This window comes from Protopterus annectens, chromosome 2.part2 (genome assembly GCF_019279795.1).
Source record: "Protopterus annectens isolate FY-2018-M chromosome 2.part2, PAN1.0, whole genome shotgun sequence".
In the NCBI taxonomy this organism is placed as follows: Eukaryota; Metazoa; Chordata; order Ceratodontiformes; family Protopteridae; genus Protopterus; species Protopterus annectens.
In genome coordinates this window covers 8,568,404-8,589,998 of record NC_056730.1, presented here as the reverse complement: position 1 = coordinate 8,589,998, position 21,595 = coordinate 8,568,404, and the positions used below count along the sequence as shown (strand labels likewise).

Here is a 21,595-nt window from a genome sequence, read left to right as displayed (position 1 = left end):
TTTTAGATATTGTATTTGGGTCACTATTAGAATGATGTACTACTGTTCCTTGATATGTATAATCATCTGATTTGACCCCTTCAGCATCTGAAATTGTGGGTCAGTGCAAACTGTGTTTCAGATGCAAATATAATCCAACGTAATCCTTTAATGTTCATAATGGTCACAACTAAGGCAATGCCAGTTCTTAGCAAAGTTGTGTGCAATAAATGAATATCGTTAAAATAATTAGGTCCATTAAAACTGAATATGAAGCTTCAGACCATGGAAAATTGGAAAAAGTGATTACATTTGGAAATCGAGACTAAATATACTAAATTTAGACTACTATTCAAATGATTATTGATGGTATATTCTAGAAAAGTAATACTACAATAAAAAGTCGGCATTTGGATATTACGGTATTTTCTATCAGTTGAGTTCATAATATGGTACATAGTTAACTTCTTCAGAATGTCATTGACATGGCAACAGACAAGAATTCTGATGCTGCATCATCTGCCAGTATGAAATAATGGAAAACGTCATACAGACGAAAAAGATGATGCTAAGAAAAACAATGGTTAAACAAATAGTTTTACCCTTTGTGTGTCACAGAAGTACTCTATTTGAGGGTATATGAAAATTCTGAGTATAACTGGTGGTGTCGGGCACAGAAACTAAAACTGGTGCTATACCCAAACTGTTAAAACCAGCGATGGCCTATAACAAGGTAGAAAGAAAAGAAAGATAAAAAGCAAAATAGAAATAGTAATTTGACAGGGGTTGCAACATAGAGAGATTCTTGGAATTATGCAAGAACAGACAGATTTGCAGCAATAAATAATAGAGACGCAGATAGACAAGTGCAGGTGTCTCTGGAGATTGGGATGACCAGAGGTATAGACGTGACCAAAGGATTCATAATAAGTAGCCTGACAGCAGAAGAAGAAAAGATGTTCAGAGTGACAAATCAGATGATTATACATATTAAGGAGAAACGCATCATTCCAACACTGATCCAAAAAACTATCTAAAATTCCCACTTGTGAAAATTATTCTAATCATGTATTCTGATAAAGAACCATCACAGAGACATGTGATCCAAGAAGGCAGATTCATCAAAAGAACTCAGTATTACACAAAAAAATGAATTTTGAATTATCCGACATTTGAAATTTGAAATGCTTGAAGTGTCTTGAAATGCATGATGTATATAATTATACAACAAGGCTGTCAGTGAGTACAACCGTTTTTGGGAGAAGTGTAACTCACAAAACTCAGTAAAGAAATAGTGATGTTGCTATATCCACTGCAATAATATAATGTTGCACTCTAAGTACAAGAACTGCAGGGCATCAAGGCAGCTAGATGTGGTGGTGTAAACAGTTGCCTGTTAAGCAACAAGCATCACAGAAATAGGACGTGGGACTCAACTCCCCAAGCCAGTGCTCTCCTTTGTACTGAGGGTAGCAACAGACAGCTGCAATTTAATACAGTGATACATACAGCAAACAGCATTGTGACACAATGTATGTATCACAATTACACAGGTCAGTGCAACATCCAGCATAGTGACACAATGTATGTATCACAATTACACAGGTCAGTACAGCATCCAGCATAGTGATACAATGTATGTATCACAATTACACAGGTCAGTGCAACATCCAGCATAGTGACACAATGTATGTATCACAATTACACAGGTCAGTGCAACATCCAGCATAGTGACACAATGTATGTATCACAATTACACAGGTCAGTGCAACATCCAGCATAGTGACACAATGTATGTATCACAATTACACAGGTCAGTGCAACATCCAGTATAGCGATATAATGTAATATCTAGCTAAAATACTTCATATCAAGAAAAGGATACAGACCGTTTGTGAGTAATAGCCTCCAGTTCAAAAATGTTGAAATCCCAGCCTTCTTCATTATCGAGCACTTGTGCAATGCGTGGAGGGATATCGCTGAGGGTGATTGGCATGGAAAGATGGCTGTGGCTGTAGTGCATATCTGTGCAAGAGAAACAAGTCATATATAATACTATTAATAATGAAATCATAGTTATTACACCTGCAGAACTTTCCCAGTATAAGCTTCAATTAAGATCCCAAAGATTACAAGAGTTAGCTCAGAAAGGGTACCTACTTCCAGCAATACTTAAAACAACAGGGATGTGTCAGTCATCACCTTGGTTTAGTGAATTTAGTCCCAATGTACCAGTGTTAGTGGACAGGGACATAAGCACTTTTGTAACAATATTAGATTCTCATTCCTACATGTTAACTTTTCATTTACAAAACAGTGTGTTCTGATGGATCCTAGGATATAAAATGTTTAAGATATGTGCATTAGCAAAATGGTGCTACCAACCATCTGCTTTAAAAGCAATAACATAGCTTCTGTTTTCCTTTGCTAAGAGAACTCCGAATTTTATTTCTAACTTCTTTTTAACTGCATTTCTTGATTGTGAACTCCTTTGTAGTCTTATGCTTTTGACTTTAACTTAAATTACTAATTCTCTTAATTGCCACATTTTGTTTGACTGCATTTCTGCTCACCTCAGGCCACTAAGTCACAGATTCATAGGTACAATTAAGTTCATGGGGCTGTCTGTCTTTGGCAAAACTTTTGTAAATTGTCAGTGCTGAATTTTTTCTGCATCTATGCAGATTTATTATAAATTCTTCTAGAGATTTGCTGAATGTAACATTTTAATTACCGTCCTTTACAAAATATGACTTGATTAATATCACAGAGTACCAAACAAGTGCTGGTTATGGTTGTTGCAACTGGCATTTATTTTGAGATTGTGGAGCCATTATTTTCTGTAAAGCTTAACAATGAGGCTGTCACTAATGAAAATTAGCCCATATATAACTTGGTGGGTATTTACCTAGCGGTAAATAGAAAATGGCAGAGAAAAGAGGATGTGAAACTGGGAGTGCCAGAATATATAACTTGGTGGGTATTTACCTAGCGGTAAATAGAAAATGGCAGAGAAAAAGAGGATGTGAAGCTGGGAGTGCCAGAATATATAAGTTGGTGGGTATTTACCTAGCGGTAAATAGAAAATGGCAGAGAAAAGAGGATGTGAAGCTGGGAATGCCAGAAAGAACAGTAATAGACCTTTAACTGCTCTATGTATGCATCAGCAGTCTGAGCGGACCAAAAGAAACAGCAGTGGTCAAGTATTCGTATGACGTGCACACATTGCCTACAAGATAAATTCAAAGAAAGACTATAAAACTACAAGAAGGACAGTATACACAGTCAGAATGATAATAAGTGAAGCAGTCCAACATGTATATGTAAATCAAGTACCATATAATTCTGCAAAATATTGTATCAGGCAAACTACCAGGAGGACAGATATTAGCGGGAACAAAATGTGTCATACTGGGTAAATGCAACAGAGCTAGCTGAAAGACAAGTGCAAAGTCTGTCTCTAAGGATGATAGAGATCTTGTCATAATAGTAGGCCATGATCCAAAAGACGATCTAAGGGGCCCCACTGTGGCAATAAAATACAATAGTCCACAAAAAGTTAAAAACATGCTCAACCCTAGCAAAGGTACCAGGGCAAGAACTGGTAGAAAGACCAGTGCAAAATCCTTCTAGGATGAGAGAGTTCTTACTGCTGTGTTAGACCCTGATCCAGCAGAAGATCTATGAGGCCACAGGTAGAAAGACTAGTGCAAAGTCCTCCAAGCATTACAGAGATCTTATCATAGTGTCAGATCCTGATCCGACAGATGATCTGACAGGTCCCATTGTGACAATAAAAAAATAAATAAATAGTCCACAAAAAGTTAAAAACTGACCAGCCAGGCAAGATAACTGGAAATAGAGAAATGAACACTTGAGGAAAAAAAAAGAAATTATGTTTTATGTCTTATGTGGAAGTATCCCAGAGTTCCCAAAAAGTGGTTACATTGCAAGAACAAGAGTAAAACACGAGAGGAAAAATCAGTGAAACTGAAAAAATGGCAAACATTAGAGATGTCAATTTATGGTCATTAATCGATAGAATAAAACAAAGCAATACAAAGAAGTGAAAACACTCAGTGAGATGGAAAAGAAAGCAAAAAATGAAGTATTTAGAGAGAAAGAAAAACTGCACAGGTGTTTGCAAAATTAGAGAGAGGAATGGAACTGAGAAAAGAAGTGAGACCTAATACTGTGCAGTTTATATGCAGAAAAAAATCAGTGTTAATTAATAATCGTACAGCAAAGTAAAAAAATACTTGAAAATACAAATAGGCAAAGGCACCCCGATAAGGAAAATGTTAGAAAAAAGAGAATAGTAGCACAGAAGTGTGTAATGGGGTGACAAGTAAGCAGTTTGACATAGAAACGGAGAAAACTGAAAATGGAAGTGACTTATCAGCTACAAGACGAAAGATATGAATGGCAATCCTAGATGCGAAGGCACTTCAGAATGGTGGTTTACTAAAACATGCGCAGCTTGAAGGAATGACAAAAGAAGTAGAGCCGCGTAAAAAACACTCGTTTAATGTCGAAAGCAGTAAAGATGTTTCATAAAACAAAATGCCACGCAGTTATTTCAAAGTCAGGACATTTTCACACAGAGGTAGAAAGAGCAGGAAACACAAATCATAGAAGAAACTCTCAATAAGGAAGAAAATAATTTAGGAGAATACCTGCTGGATTTGATAGAAATGGATAAATCTAATAATTTGTATGAGAGACAAAGGCTACCAAAAGTGAATAAGACACAGATTGTCAAAAATTAATATGTCAAATTAGTATTTGGAACTATAAATGGAGATCCACATGACATAGAAGTTAACAGACTACATTATTGAGCAGCAAAACTAATAACAGACAAGGTATTAACAAGAAAGTATAAATTAGCAAAGGAAAATACTGGGGTAAATACATTACAAACTAGAAATACTTGAGATCAGTTAAGAAAAGAAGTGGCATTATTGTAAGAATACAAAAGGAAATCAATATATAAAAAAATACTATAACAGTGAATGAGCTAAAGCAAAAATACATCAAAGCAGATCAGGTTTTGAGTTACACTATCTCTTACAATAAATTAAAAATCTCTGCTGAAGCTGAAAAATGTAGGAGATACACTGAGAAATTATACAAAACCATTTAGGGTTGATGCAAAGAAATTCTACAGGGAGCTAGGAAAAAAATAGCAATAGATGACATACTACCAAGAAAGCAGCAAATTAATGAATTCTGGCGAAACATCTGGGGTGCAGTTGAGCACAATAAAGATGCACAGTGAAAAAAACAAGTAAAAGAACAATTAAAAAAATGAAAGAGATTCTGATATAGAAGATATGGACTGAAATAAAGTGACTCCTACTGAGACTGAGATAAAGTTAAGAAAGGCTCCCATATGGAAAATGCAGGGTCCAGATGCTGTACCAAACTTTTGGTTAAAGGTATTAATACCCCTGCACCGTGATTTAGCATTAAGTAAAAACCATTGATGCGCATACCCCAAAATGACTCCAGACTGGATCCCAATGGGAAAAAACATACTCATGCTTAAAAGTGAACCTGCGAATCACCCTAAGAACTATCGACCAACAACCTCTCTTCCAACAACATATAAGTTATGATGCAGAGTATATATTCATTCAGATAAAAAGTCAATCATGGCTATAGAACAGAAAGGGAATAAAAGAGGTTTGCATGAAACAAAAGATGATCTTTTATTAAATAAAGGAGACGCATAAAAAGAAGAGGAACCTCAGTATGGCATGTATAGATTACAAAAAAGCATCTGATAGTATTTCTCTACCCTGGATTATAGAATGCGTACAAATGTACAAGATCAATCATAAATATTGGTAAATGCTAGTAGTTACTGTGATGAAATGGCAAATCACTCTGCAGATGAACCACAAAAAAGGACAAATGGATATCAAGAGTGTAAAAATTGGGTTTGGAGGGTGGCTTAATGGTTAAGGTGTTTGCCTTACAAACATAAGGTGCAGGGTTCGAGTATCACAAGGGATAATTGTCTAGGCTTAAAAATGTCTCACAAGGGCAGTTAGCTTAGTACTAAACTATGAACCTATGAAATCCAGCATGAACTATTTCAGGGAGGCTTCCTGTCACCATTACTTAATGGTGCCAAAGGATATCTCATCTACTTATTTTGGATGACCTAAAACTGTATGGCTCATTAGATAAACATCTGGAAGAACAGCTACAAGTTGTTAAAACCTTCTCAGATGGGTCAATAGGTTCATAGGTGTTTACTAGGCTAATGACCACAAGGACTTTTTTAAGCCTAGCCATGCATCCCAAATCTCTAACAAGTTCTGGTACCCTTGATAAGTGTAAAAATGGGTTTGGGAGGTTAAACATTTACAAGCAGGAACCTGGGAGATGAACCATTTACAGGCTGCCTGTGTTCATTAGAGACATAGGTGCCAAACCAAGGATGAAATTCTTGTTCCCCATTCAATTGTCCAAGTTACACTTGATTTGGGTTAGAGAGGAACTCTGCTTCACATGGATGAGAAGCCTCTTCCAGAAAAGGGGGTGTTTTTCTGGGATACATACATATTTCTCCAGTAGGTCATATTTATATCACAGGTAATGTTTAAATCTTTAGAACAGGTAATTCTGGTGCTGTTTGTTCTGGATATGCAGGAGGTCTAACAGAGCGTGGTCGGACAATGCCTTGTATGCCAGGCATAGATCTTCCCTCAACAGCCTGTAGGAAACAGAATGCAAGGACAGAACCTTGAGTTAGTCTGCAAAGGACATGTTACTTATGCCCTGAATTATTTTAGTGAAGAACCTGTGTGGATGTTCCAATTGTTGTATATGCCTGCTTAGGTACATAACAAAGGGGGCATTGTACTCAAAGTCTGGTCTGATGAATGCATCACATAGAGTGGAACAATGACTTCCTTGGACCTAGATACCATACCTTTGTTTATAAGTTGCGCAACATAGAATGATTTCCTCACTACTGTAGACACATGATGATACAAGGCTAGATTACTGTCTATTGTGTCCCCAAGCTACTGGGTCAACTGTTAGGGGTGTGTTATCAATATGATAGTTACCAGTACTGAATGACTTCCTGAAGGATACTTTTATGCATTTCTTGGCATTTAGTTTTAGTCCATGGCTCTGGTACCAGTTGTTTGTCTCTGTCAGCCCTTCCTGGAGAATATTTTTGTCAGTGTGGGATTCAGTGACCGCACCTAATGTGTAGTCCTCTGCAAATTTAGTCAGCGAGAGGCCACTGACCTTGGCCTTGACTTAAGAGAAGTTAATGCTGAAAAGGAGAGGTGGACTCCACAATTCTAACTGCCTGGGTCCTGTCTGTCAGCCAGCTGGCTATGCACCAGGTGACATAAGGGTTTATACCTAACCTCATACGTTTGGCAACAATGCTTGAGTGGGGGATTGTGTCAAATGCCTTGGCCAGGTCAAGGTAGGCACTGTGAACCATTTTGGCCTCATCCATTGCTTTGGTGACCTTCTCAGAGAAGTCCACCAGTTTGAGTAGGCATGACCTGCACTTGATGAAACCAAAGTCGGTTGTCCCAGTGTCTGGAGATTTCCCATGTCATTACTGAGCATTTCCATGATAACGCTTTCCATGGCTTTGCATATGGAATTAGTAAGACTTATGGGTCTGTAGTTTCCATGGTCTGCAGATGGCCCACCCTTGTACAGAGGGATGACTGTTGCTGTTCTCCATTCATGAGGCATGAAGCCTGTTAGGAGGCTACAGTTAAATAGCAATTTCAGATGGCCTGATAGGTCATGTTTCATACTATTTATAAGGCATCCTGGGATATTGTCTTGGCCCATTAATGCAGTGTTCTTGGACTTAGAAAGAACACTAAGGACCTGGTCCCCAGTGATATCAGAAGGAGTTATATTTGACAGTATTTCCTGATGGGGACAGAGAGGTAAAGTTGAAACTGAATTTGTCAGCCAGTAGGTTAGGTGCCTCCATTTACAATGAGCTCTGCACACAACTGTGTATTGCCTTTGAGGTTGTGGACATAACTAAAGAATGCTTTTTGGTTCTCCTTGGCCTGGGAGGCCAAATGTAACTCAAATATGGCTTTGGCAGACTATATTTGTCCTCTGAGTTATTTGTTTAGTTTGATCAGAGTGTTTTTATCCTGCTGGGTGCTGCACCTCCTACTTTTTGCCATGATTTTCTTCCTTCTGCTATAGAGCTTATTGACGTCACTATTTCATGAGGGTGGCTTGTTTTTTGAGCTAGTTCTGTACTGCTTCCTGGTGGGTACAACTGCCTCTAGGCATCTATTAACATGCTTATATAGGGTTTCTGTGAACAGTTCTGTGTAGACCACAGTATTCTCAGGGTTTATGGGGGCTTCACATTTTGCCAGGTTCTCACTTAATACTAAGAAGTTAACCTTAGAGTAGTTCTTGAATATTCCAGGTTTAGCTGGGGTTCCAGGTTTTATTTTTACTTCAAAGGAGACCATTTTGTGGTCTGACCTTACCAGGGAAGACATTAAACTAAGGGGTGTATAGCACTGTCCCATATTAGTGAGGACCAGATCCCGTATGCTTGCACCCCTTGTTGGTGTAGTGACAATCTGTTTTAAGAAGTTTTTGTTTAAGAAATCCAGGAATCTCTGTACCTGTGCATTTGGTGTTGTATATGCTCTCCAGTTAACAGTGGGTAACGTCACCCATGAAATTGGTATTGGGCTGAATAGTGATTCTTTCCAGGAAATTTAAATATATGGTATGGGTTTCATGGGTCATACAGGTATTGGATATTGCAGATGGTGATTTGAACATGGAGAACCTCAAGTGCATTATTGTCCTGTCTGACCAGCATTGTGGTCTATTTATTTTTTATGTAAATCGAGAAACCATCACCTTTAGTCCCTGTCTGTGTAGTAACTTGTTTAAATGTGTGGAAAGCATTATAACCTTGGACTGTCTGTATGCTCTCCATGGCTTTAAACCATGTCTCAGTGACCGCACCGATGTCAGCATTCTCTAGGGTGAAGACAACTTCTAAGGAGTGGTGTTTTTGTTTAGACTCCTAGCATTGCGCAGTAACACCTTTCAATTTTCTTGGTTTTGATTTGTTATGTTGGAAGTACTTTCAGTTTGGCATTGCCTAAAAAAGGCACTATGGGAAGGACAAGATTTTAGCTAATATTTGAAAGCCTACAGGGGAGAGGTGCAGACCATCCCTTGCAAAGGAGAGTTGTCTGTTGACCATCTCCTTTCATGCTGACAAATATTGCACCCCCTTAGAATGACACCAGAAACTAAGCCAGTTATTAAAGTCAATTTTTTTTTGTTCGTGTAGTGACATCATCCTTGGAGAAGGTAAAATGCTGCTTAATGCAAGCCTCATACCAGCCTGGGACGCATATTCAGAGAGCTCCAGGATGTCTCTCTTCATATAGTCTAGGGAGGTATGTCTCAGGTAATTTAAATCCACATGGGGTAAAACTGAGTCTTACTGGTACTTGTGGTCCAATGACTTGAGTGCATGCGTAATGTGGTGGTTCCTGGCCCCTGATAAGCAACTGACTGTGACTTTGTCCTAACTCAGCATGGTGAGAGGGACATCAGTGTGTCTCACAATGGAGTCTTCAATGACCAGAATATTGGATTGTGTGGTGGCTTGCCTCATGGGCTTTGAAATAGAGGCTTCATGAGATGTGGCTATATGCGTTATGTTGGTGTTGTACATTTGAGGTTGCTGAGGGTGTTTGTTATGTGTACTTCATCTAGGGTTTTTTTTTGAGTTTAGGAAGGTTACAGTTAAGTGCCTCACTATATGGGGGTCTATGTGTCTGCTTTAAATTTGTGATGTGTGCAGTATTTGTACTACTGACAACATTACTGACATTAGGAGTGCTTTTACATGAGAGCTTTGCGTCCAGTGACATTGTGTAAACACATCTCTCACAAACATTATCAGTCTGTTTGAGAATTAACTGGTTGTCAGTAAGCATGAGGCAATTTATGAATTGCCTCAGGATGCCAATATCCATCAAGCTAGTAACTAAGATAGTTGGAGAGTTCATATCCATGGCAACCGATCCTTTTTTGTTGGTTAGACACTTAGATTGAGAATATAAAGTAATGCCAGGAGCATCCGGTTTGCAACTCTGGGGTTAGTGCTTGTCACTGCAAACTAGATGCCCTGTGTACAACTAGGGTTGCCAACGTTTCATGTCAAAAATTCTGGACATGTACATGAAAGCAAAGTGCAGTAACCCCCCACACATGCACCCCCCCATGCATACGGTACCCCCCCCCCCCACACACACACACGCACGCAGCCATTCCGGTGTCCCATTACTTGGCTATCTCTCCATTTCTCCCCAGTTGCCATAAATACTGTTCAAAACTCTGTGTGTATACTGTTTTCGGCTTTACTTCTACAATGATTACAGATACTTGGATTTAATGTAAAACTTTTATTTTGAATTTTACAGCACAAACACTAATAGCCATTTGCTAAACAAGCAATACAGTCTCTCAGAAACAGACATAGCTTTAATACTTATTTGCCTTTAAAACTCACATTCACTGAAACAGCACTGAAACCTACATTCAAAGAAAATGCATCTGGCCACTGGTGGATTAAGTTTATCTTTGGGGTTTTTCAAATCACAGGCCCCTTGCGCACATTTTTAAAGCCAAGCAAAAGTTCTCTGATTCACCTTCCTGATTGTATTACATTTTAATACATAATAACAGCTAGCAGACATGAATTAGCAGCCATCACAACTTTAAGACTGGTACGCTCATGCTCATGTAGAATCTCTAATGAAACAAAACTGGCATATTACTGATATACTTAAATAGCATATATTGCCAGGCTGTGGCAACACAATCCTCTAAAATGTTGGATATGTTAACCGTATGAAAATGGCCATATGTTAGTTCCCTTAAACCAATTCACACTAACTATCCAGAGAGTTCTAATAGGGTACTTGAGTACAAAACACCACATACATACTGTCCCAGATGACTATGCATGCCCCTTTAGAGAGGGTACATCAGATGTGACAGTGAAGTCTTCACATAAATAAGATAGTCATATTGCTCTTTGACAGACACTGCTGCCCAACAAGCCTCATTAGTAATCAGGCAGAAGTAATGCTATAGGTGCTCTTTTCATATACCAACTACCTCTCAAAAATGGTAGATACTTTTCTGTACACTTCTGATTTCTCATTGATAAGCAAATGAAAAACATATGGCAAACGTTCAACTTGCAGCTTTTAGACACACACACACACAAACACATTGCCCTCAACAAGCCTTATTATTTTTGACAGCGATGATGTGATGACAGTAACAGCTTCACTTGTTAGACTGGTGTGTTAAATTTATAATTGTAAACATTTTGCCAATAAGCATTGAAACAAAACACATGAACCAATAATGACAAAACTGCCCAATTCAGAACATTTCAACCATAAATGGCCACTCATACTTATGTCATTAAAATCCACCAATATCAGTCAATATGCACAATCTCTGCAGAGTGCAGAAGTAAAACATCTAAATTCCACATTAAATAGATCTGCAACTAATGAAAAGTTGCTGCTAGCAAACAATTTTATATTTCAGTGTTTCATCTACAGATCAATGCATGCTGCCCTTGAAGAATTGATTGCCTATGTTACGTTAAAAAATGGTAAGCTGCCGGTAATATTGCAATAGGAAATGGATGGCAAACTGAAAACAGGTGCATAGTTACTACTAGGCATCACAGGAGGACATACTCAGGACTGCAGCACCCTGCCCCATTAAAATAGAACACAGTATGAGCTGAGGGAAAAAAAAACGGAACTTACATGTGCCGCAGTGTTGGATTAGATAAAACTCAGAGCAAATACCAGCTGGACTCGTGCTTTGCCTGGGGCATTTCAGCATACAGTCCGTCGTCTTTATAATTCAAATTCCACGCGTGCGGAAGACAGTGAGTAGACAGACGTAAACAGTCGCAAAGACACTGTTTTCGTCATCTGCACCCGGATGCAAAGGGCATTCTTAAAGAAGAACGCCCATAAAAAAAAAAAAAGAAAATGTAATTTTTTTAAACTAAACGAAAATGTGCACAGTGCACAATTTTTTCCAGACAACACAGGCATTTTCCGTTCTTCCGGACAGTGTCCATTAATTCTGGACAGTCTGGAAGAATTCTGGACGGTTGGCAACCCTATAACAGTACAACTATTGTGTACCACTAGGTATTGGAGAAATTTCAATGGTGCTTTTACAGGAAAAATGTTAACTCAGGGTGTCTATGGCTATTCCATGCACTGCACAACACGTAAAGGGAAAGTAATAAGTACAACCTGATGATTTATGGGTAAAGTATTTAGAAAGATATTGTGAAGTTAGAAGCAAATCAAGCAGTACTTATTGAAAAGAAAGAATAAGCTTGTCAGAGTCGCATGAATACCTACTGCCTGGCTACTACTAATTGTGTTGGTCTCACCACATCTTCACTCTGCTGGGATACAATGCTCCTTTGCTTCTTCACTCAGCAGAAACAAAAACAGTAGCACCAATCCCAAGATGAAAAGCAGGCCACAGCCTGTTTGTCCCAGATGATGTAGGCTTGCTGTAGCCTTTTCCTGGCAGATGCCTTGGATAGCAACCAGACCAATCAAGAAGGTCAACTACAGACACTCACTTCCCAACCAGAAAGAGTCAGCAATGCACTCTACTCCTAATCAAACCAGGAGCAAAATATAACTTCAAATTCCAAGCTGGCACCTATGAAGCAATTATTAAACTTTCCAGTGATCAGCAGTCTCCAGGAAATAATGTCACTATGCTCCTTCTCTCACCAGGAGCAAAACAGAAACAGTAACCCAAGATGACTACTGAGAGTCAGAATGCGGCCTCTCCAATAATTGGGCATCTTGGAGTAGATGTTGCAGATTTTAAAGGTAAGATGGAAAATGGGTTAATATTCTAAGAGCTGCAGTGTGCAATGAGCAGTTAAATAACTTAAACTTTAGCTATCTAAGTGAACAGCCACTAATTTTAAAAGAGCAACATAGATTGGAAGGGGTGGGATAAATTTCAATAGGTGAAGGGGAATGATTTCACAAAATTATAATGCTTACTCACAATAGCCAATGAAAGATGAGAAATAAGGAGATATGTGTTCAAATTAACATAAGGTGCAAGCAACGACAAAGACAGTTGAGTTTAAAAATGCAACAGCACCAAGGCTGGAGGTTGGGGAAAAACTTAATTTCTATGTGACTCACAACAGACACAGGTGTGGTCTCTTTCCTAAATTAAATATGGAATTAAAGACAAAATACAAATAAAATACAGTGTAAAGAAAATGAATTACAATATACAAAACAGAAGAAGGCAATAAAGCAGGACAATCTACAAGAAAGCAAAAACAAACTAACTTTTCCCTCACGGCAAGTTGTAGCAGAGTCTGTGTGACATCATGAATGCCATTTGGTCTTGACAATGGGTCTATATTAGAACACCGAAGTTTCAAAACTTCGAATGTTCTAATATCGAACCGTATTCAATGAAAGTTGAAAACAGTGAACATACAGAACAGCGAATTTGTTCCTAGGGAAAAAATTTGCTGTTCCAAAACACATACGCACAACACAAGCACACCAAACAAACAGCAATCCACACACATACACCTAAAATCTTACACCTAACCCTAAACTAAACTATACATACACCACTAACTATCCACTTACCTTAACCCAAACCCTAACCCTAAGATCTGTCACTATCGTACACTCACCTCACCTGCACCCTAATCCTAACTCACCTATCCTGCTCTAACCCTCATGTCCACACAATCGCACACTTACCTGACCCACGCCCTAACCCTAACTCACCTAACCTGCCCTAACCCTCACGTCCACACAATTGCACATATACCTAACCGGCGCCCTAACCCTAAACCTAACTCACCTAGCCCACCCTAACCCTCACGTCCACACAATCGCACACAAACCTAACCCGCACCCTAACCCTAACCCTAACTAACTTAACCCATGCTCAATCACACACTTACCCGAACCCGACCCGTAATTTTCCACCACAGCGCTGAAAATACAGAAGCAACAGAAACGGATAACTGAATTCTTTCCCTAGGAAAAAAATCGGTTTTCTGTAGCTTCGATATTTTCAGCGTTCACTTAATATGGGTCGATATTAGAACATTTGTAGTTTTGAAACTTTGATTTTCTAATATAGACCCTTGACAACTGTGCAAAAGCAAGAGTTGAAAGAGGAAAACTAAAGATATGAGAAAATATAAAACTTGGGGAGGAATGTGTTATAAAAGATTTGGAACAAGAAGGAGAGTATAAATATCTTGGAATAGATGAAGGGGCGATATAGCACAGGAATATTTTAGAAGAGTAAAATTAATACTGAAAAGTGCTTTGAAATAGAGGAATAAAGTTCAAATTATTAATAATCTTGCACTTTCTGCTTTAACTTATAAAACTGGAATGACTGACTGGGCATAAAAACAGCTGGATAAGTCTGACAGGAAAACAAAAAAAATTGCTTCATGCCTACCAAATTATACACCAGAACCAGTGTTTGCCAAGATTATATATCCCTCACTTTGAAGGAGGCACAGGCTTCCTTGAAACTCAGTACGCATATAGGTTGGTGATTGTGGGATTGTGTATAAATTTATTGACCTCATTAGATCTAAACATACTGAAAGTTTTAAAACAAGAACAAAATAAGTCTGAGGTGACCTTTTTGCTTAAATTAGAAGCTTTTAGGAAAAAAGCAGGCATGGAAATCCAACCAAGAGTGAGTAAAAATGAGGTGGCAACAGCAAGTGCAAAAAAAAAAAAAGCAAAAGAAAGAATACAAAGAATGGGATTAGGAAACAAAAAGAAAGGATAAATGGAAAGATGACAATTACAGCAAAATGTTTACAGGTTAGCTGGAACAGCTTCCTGTTGACCAAGAGATGTTGTTCAAATGTTTTAGACAGGGGGAATTTAAACCAAAAGATGAAATGTTAACATTGACAGCCCAGGATAGAGGATAACAGACTATATGATTCATAAAATCCATAGAAAAGGTAAAAGTTACAAACAAATGAAGGTTTTGCAGAACAGAACTCGAAACAGTTCTACATCTTTTTTACAGGGTGCGATACACTCATGGCTGAAGGTTTGTATACTGAAACACATAATAATGTGGCAAGGTTGACAAACTGGAAACTCTGAAAACATTACAACATACAGGCAGCTGATCAACTTTGGGAACATGAACCACAAAGGATCTTTGAAAATGACAAAGTAATGATTACGTGGGATCACCCTGTACCAGCAGCTAAAAATACAGAAGCAAACACACCGGATATTGTAGTTCAAGAGAAAAAAGACAGAAATAGTTTTGATCACTGAAATTGATATTCCCAGTGAATACAGTGTCTTATAAGCTGAAAGACACATATTTGTAAAATATCAGGACTTGCAAGCAGAAGCCAGAGCAATATGGACTAAGGTGACACAGCTAGGTCCAGATGTAGTAGGAGCAACTGGACCATAAAACAGAATCTTCAAGCATATCCAAGTATGCACCAATAAAAATAACCCCTTATGAGCTGCCAAAGAGAGGCAATTCTGGGTACATTGTGGGTGCTGACAAGAGCACTCCTATCAAATGTCAAAGATTGAAGCAAAAACGAACTTCACGGACTTTAATTATGCGCTGACTTAGGAATGCAGGCCGTTTCTGTCAAGGTATGTAAAAACCTAAGCATTTGGAGAAATTTAACAGACACAAGAAATTAACATTGGTATATGCATTAGGGCATGTAGGTTGAACCATTGCATATTAAAAATTCCTAAGATCAAGATAAGGAAAGCTATTAAGGGCAGAGTTTAATTCCACAGTGAGTAGAGTACTTGAATTTGTGTGTTTACTATGGAATCCTTACAAAACTAACCATAAAAAAGAGCGAGGAAGACTTGAAACAACTTACTAAGATTTCATGCCTAACAAAACAGCACTGTGTTGAAAGGCTGAGACTGGTTAGCCTGTAGAGTCTGTCCTATAAAAGTTGGAGTGAGACCTGCTTATATTGTACATAAGGCATACAGAAATAAAGACTTCTTCAGAGAACTAGGACTGATAACTGCTTCAGTGAACACACGTCTCAGTAAGTAGGCAAAACAGAGGGGCTATGAAACTGCTTTAACTGTAGGGCAGTTACTGGGTGGATATAGAAATAAGACAGCATCAACGCATTCAAAAATTAATAGCAAAAAAAAAAAAAGAAAGAAAAAATGGAAAGCATACACCACCAAGGTGGGCAAGCAGGCATGGACATGCTCGTTATCTGTGCCCACTTGTTGTAAGTAATATAGTTCATACACTAATTAGGGCTGTTACTACTTGAATGGCAATATTGCATAACTTTAGGCATCTAAAGCAATGATAAAAACAAAGATTCCCTGAAAGGAGACCTTTCTTTTTGTATACTGTGACATACTGTGATGTAGAGTATGAGGTCCTGACACTTCAGTGAAGTGTGAAGACTGAGCGAACTCAGGTCACCCTAATAAATCAATGAGCGAACTCAGGTCACCCTAATAAATCAATGAGCAAACTCAGGTCACCCTAATAAATCAATGTGTAAACTCAGGTCACCCTAATAAATCAATGAGCAAATTCAGGTCACCCTAATAAATCAATGAGCAAACACAGGTCATCCTAATAAATCAATGTGTAAACTCAGGTCACCCTAATAAATCAATGCGTAAACTCAGGACACCCTAATAAATCAATGAGCAAACTCAGGTCACCCTAATAAATCAATGAGCGAACTCAGGTCACCCTAATAAATCAATGAGTAAACTCAGGTCACCCTAATAAATCAATGAGCAAACTCAGGTCATCCTAATAAATCAATGAGCAAACTCAGGTCATCCTAATAAATCAATGCGTAAACTCAGGTCACCCTAATAAATCAATGAGCAAACTCAGGTCACCCTAATAAATCAATGAGCAAATGCAGGTCACCATAATAAATCAATGTGTAAACTCAAGTCACCCTAATAAATCAATGCGTAAACTCAGGGCACCCTAATAAATTAATAAACGAACTCAGGTCACCCTAATAAATCAATGAGCGAACTCAGGTCACCCTAATAAATCAATGAGCAAACTCAGGTCACCCTAATAAATCAAGCTAGCCAAAACTAATTAATTGATATACTCATTTCTTACTCTTGGTCTGTTTCTTAAACTAGCCCTTAAGGACTACCTCCTAAGATTTGGAATTCATATTCTGCTGAAAATTTCAAAGCCACAAATGGGGTTACCAGTCACAGATTCAGGTGCTAACCTAGATAGACAGAAGGGTTGTTTTTGGGAGTGGAGGGTTGGTAGACTGGCCCTTCTTGTGAGGACAGTGAAGATGAACATCTGTGTACTCAGTACAGGCTGTGGGCACAACAAGTACAGCAAAATACAGAAATAAAGGGGTATGGTGAGACATCTTGGAAATGAATACTACACCCGTTTAAATATTCACAGCTACCCAGTATACATCTCAGGCTAGGGTTACAAAGCTCTAAGCCTGGAAAGAATGCCAGCCAATAGGCTTAACCACTTTTCTCTCCCCAGCTGCTGTAGCAGAAATCAACAAGGCATGGTGATCCAGACATACAGAAGGACAGAATACAGTGCCATGAATGGTCAGATAAAGGATGGGCAGGCACAAACCAGGTGAGAATTGCAAAGATTAACTGTAGGTCTAACAGTATGAGAGCTGTCTATGATGGAGTATGTTGGAAGATGGTGAAAACATGAAGAATGGGAAAGAAAGGTTTAGTATAAGTTGTCTCATTTTACTTGGGCTCTTCTGTAAATAGTTCATATATTTATATATACACACTGCAGCCTTCTTCTCAAACTGCTCACCCTAACTGGATCAACTCTTAAGTATTTTTAGCTGATTACAAAAAGCATTTCAATAATTTCATGTCTTTGCATTTCCTACTATTTGCATGTGCAGTTATTTCCCTTCATAATTCCTGCAGCATTAAATATGTTCCAGTTGTTAATCTTGTTTTCATAGGTTCATAGGTTGGTACTGGGCTATCTGCCCGAAGGCATATATTAGCCCAGCCACATTGTGTGGTATTCACTGCCCCTTTAGTAGTTCCCTAGACCCTTGTACTAGCAGCTAGTACCCTTGGCCCCTATCTAGTAGTGCTGTTGGTGTGATCCCCGTTGTGAACTTTCTGTTACCCATCCACTCATCAAGGTTCCTCTTGAAGAGTGATAGTGAGGGGCTCTGTCTTATGTAGATCGGGACCCTGTTGCATAGTAAGGGAAGTCTCTGCGAAGGGAATCTATCCCTCCAGCATGTTCTATTCATTGTTGTGTTGAGGTTTATATCCCTAGGGTGTGTAGCTCGAGTAGATTTGGTTTTGCTAAGATGGAGCATGTTCAACAATTCTGGGTTGGACATGGCTCTGTACGTTAGACAGAGATCACCTCTGAGAAAGCGGTATGCAACAGAGAACAGTCTTAGCTTTTTCAATCGTGCTGCATAGGGCAACTGTTTGAGGCCAGTAATCCTCTTGGTTAGGTACCTCTGTGGTCTCTCCAGTTGCTGGAGATGTCTAGCCAGGTACATTCCAATTGGTGCATTGTACTCAACAATGGGTCTGATGAGGGAAGAGTAGAGGGGCACCATTACATCCTTAGATCTTGATGCGAACCCTTTCGTGATCAGATGGGTCACATAGAAGGATTTTCTAACCACTTTGGCAACATGGTTATCAAAGGAAAGCTGACTATCTACTTGGGTCCCTAGATCCCTTATTTCTTCTTCAGATTTCAGGGGATTACCTCCTATGTTGTAGTTTGCAGGTACTCTGTTTTGTCCAAAGGGGATTACTACACATTTTTTTGCATTTAGCTTGAGACCATGGCTTTGACACCATGCATCAGTCTCATTTAGGCCCTTCTGGAGGATCTCCATGTCGGCCGGAGACTCTATTATATCATTCCTAACACTTGCCTGCACAGGAGAATATCCACAACTAATCTGCATTATGAGCTTCATTTTGAGATGTGGTATCTAAATGTGGTGGCACAGTGGTATAGTGAGTAGCACTGTCACATCACAACAAGAGATTCTTTGGTTTATTTCTTGGTGGGGGTGTCTTCTGTGCAGAGTCTGCATGTCCTCCCTGTGTTTGTGTGAATTTTGTCCAGGTGTTCTAGTTTCCTCTCACAATACAAAGACATGGGGTAGGTGGACAAAGCCTGACAATCTACACCCCCCCTTGCTCTGTGGATGATGGCAGCTATTCATGGGATAACTATAGAACTGGACTGTAATCTCTCATTATGGATGCATATGCGTATGTGTCTAAAGTGTGTATACCTACTCAATCACTAAAAGCTTAACTAAGCGATACCAAAACTTGTTCAGCTTATAAGGCTACCAGAGTCTATACCTCTGTTGAAAAAACAAAGAAGGGACACATGGCATATTAGTGGGACTCTGGAGGGTCAGTGTGACTAATCAGCCATAAGCTAAAAACCATGGTAACAAAACTGGATGCACTGAAAGCCCTTTTTTAAAATAAAATATGACAATTTCTAACTTCAGCATTTAGGGTCAGGACTCCAAGCTTGTACCTCCAGAAGAAGGCTTACTGTTCTGTCTTGACCTTTATATTTATCCATCGTCACTGGATATCCAGTGATGCTTTTGAAATGAGTGAATGGTACATGTGATCATGTCTCAGTTTTTCAGGCAAAGTGAATATCCTTTTAAAAGCAGATGGAGAGATTCCTTAATTTGTTATCACTGTAAAAAAAAACTGCATACAGTGCTGCAGACACAGAGAAACACTAAGAGTTCAGCTGGATATGTTGACGTGGCAATAAATAACATACTGTACCAGGTCTTTAAACCACTGCAAGTGATTATGAATAGGTCTGACCTTCACATCCTCTGGTGGTTATAATGCTAAGTTGACTGGGGAAGTGAATTTCAGACATTGGAGGATAGGATACACTGCAGAGTCTGCTATCACTATATGGTCTTCTCACTCCTAAACCAAACAGTTATGGTTTGTCATGTTTAGAGTAGAGCAAATCTGAATCAAACGACATATCAGCAACTCTAAACATATGATATTTTACAGATCTAATAAGTATTTAAGGATCTAGTTAGTAGTAACACATAAGGCTGCATAAACTGTGGCAAACATCAAACATTTTTTACTTACTCTTAGAGAACACATATTCGTTTCCTGAAAGCCTCCGTAAGCCATCCTGGAACGGAGAAAGAAATATTTTATTACTGAATAGATAGGGAGGGAAAAAATGCCACAACTCATATATGTTATCACCATATGTAAAGAAGTAAGCCTCCTGGGTTTTGCTCTACTCCACAGGAGTGGCAATTCCATCTTAATGGACAACACTATTTATAGTCCCATGTGATTATGCTGATGCAATTATATCTTTTCATACAAGCTATCCTACATCAGAAGGAACAGAACTCAATATCCTGAATTTATACTAAAATGGTTAGTCAGTTTACAATCACAAGTCTAGATAGCACTGTTACTCATGGTAGCACATGCTACAATGGTGCCTAAAAACAAAAACCAGTAATACATCAATGATTTACATTAAAACCCAGTAAATCTTAAAAGTAAGATCCTGTACTTTTATTACATATTTTGTTTATCAATGATTTAATGTCATTCAGTGCTCTGCTGATAACTACTGTCAAATTCAGAATTACATGGCAAAAGGTTTCTTCTGTTGGAACAGTATACAAGTTATGGCACTGGGCATGCTCTGAAGTCCTGTTCCTTGTCAGTTTGATAGGTAATGCACTAACATGTACTCTAGTAAGCATGAATTACTGCTGTGAAGACAGAATCTGCTAGTTCACCCTGCCGCATTTATTTTGTAAAAATACAATTCCCTTCTCAAACTGCAAGCACACTGAACTCCTTGGCTGCCATGTTATCCACCTGTTGCAGTTGCATCACTGAAATCACATTCTAAGCTTGCGTTTGCCCTAACTCACAGTCATCAGACCTCCCACAAGATCGCTGGTGTGCGGGTCATCATCTTTGGTTCCCAGCTGAGGAGAGTAGAGCTCAGTTGTCCGCAGGATTTCCAGGACTCGGTCCAAGGCCTCAGCTACAGTCACAGGGCTGTTTTCCTGGGCAGTGTTTATTATGTTTATAACCTGTGGAAACAAAGTGAATCATAAAAAATGTGGTGAAATATTCAGAAGAGCATACTTGTAACATTATAGACTAAAATGCTAAGAAATGCCTAGTATATTATTGTTTACTATTAAATGTCCAGTCTCATTCAGAAAATGGATTAGCAAACAGAGGGACAAAATCTGGACGTCCATCTTTTTGAGTGTGAATGTATGTAATGAAAGAGGGGAGAGGCAGACAGATAGAGACATAAATACTTGATATACAAGCATACATTAAACAAAGTTTTGAAAGTGTAGGATAGAATGAAACAGAAGATAATAAAAGAGAGCGTTATTAAACTATTTCTTAGTCAAACTTCACTGCAG

The 21,595-nt window shown here is 38.7% G+C and overlaps 1 protein-coding gene across 4 annotated transcripts in view; it reads right to left on the bottom strand.

Moving 5' to 3' along the window:
* Positions 1-21,595, bottom strand: part of PDE8B (phosphodiesterase 8B) — a 2,824,882-nt gene that overhangs the window by 167,721 nt on the left and 2,635,566 nt on the right. For all 4 annotated transcript variants that reach the window (XM_044063695.1, XM_044063696.1, XM_044063693.1 and 1 more), the window contains 3 exons: positions 21,083-21,247; positions 20,268-20,313; positions 1,869-2,004 (listed from right to left, as the gene is read on the bottom strand). In XM_044063695.1, coding sequence (XP_043919630.1) covers positions 1,869-2,004; positions 20,268-20,313; positions 21,083-21,247 — 347 coding nt within the window. The remainder of the gene's footprint in view (positions 1-1,868; positions 2,005-20,267; positions 20,314-21,082; positions 21,248-21,595) is intronic.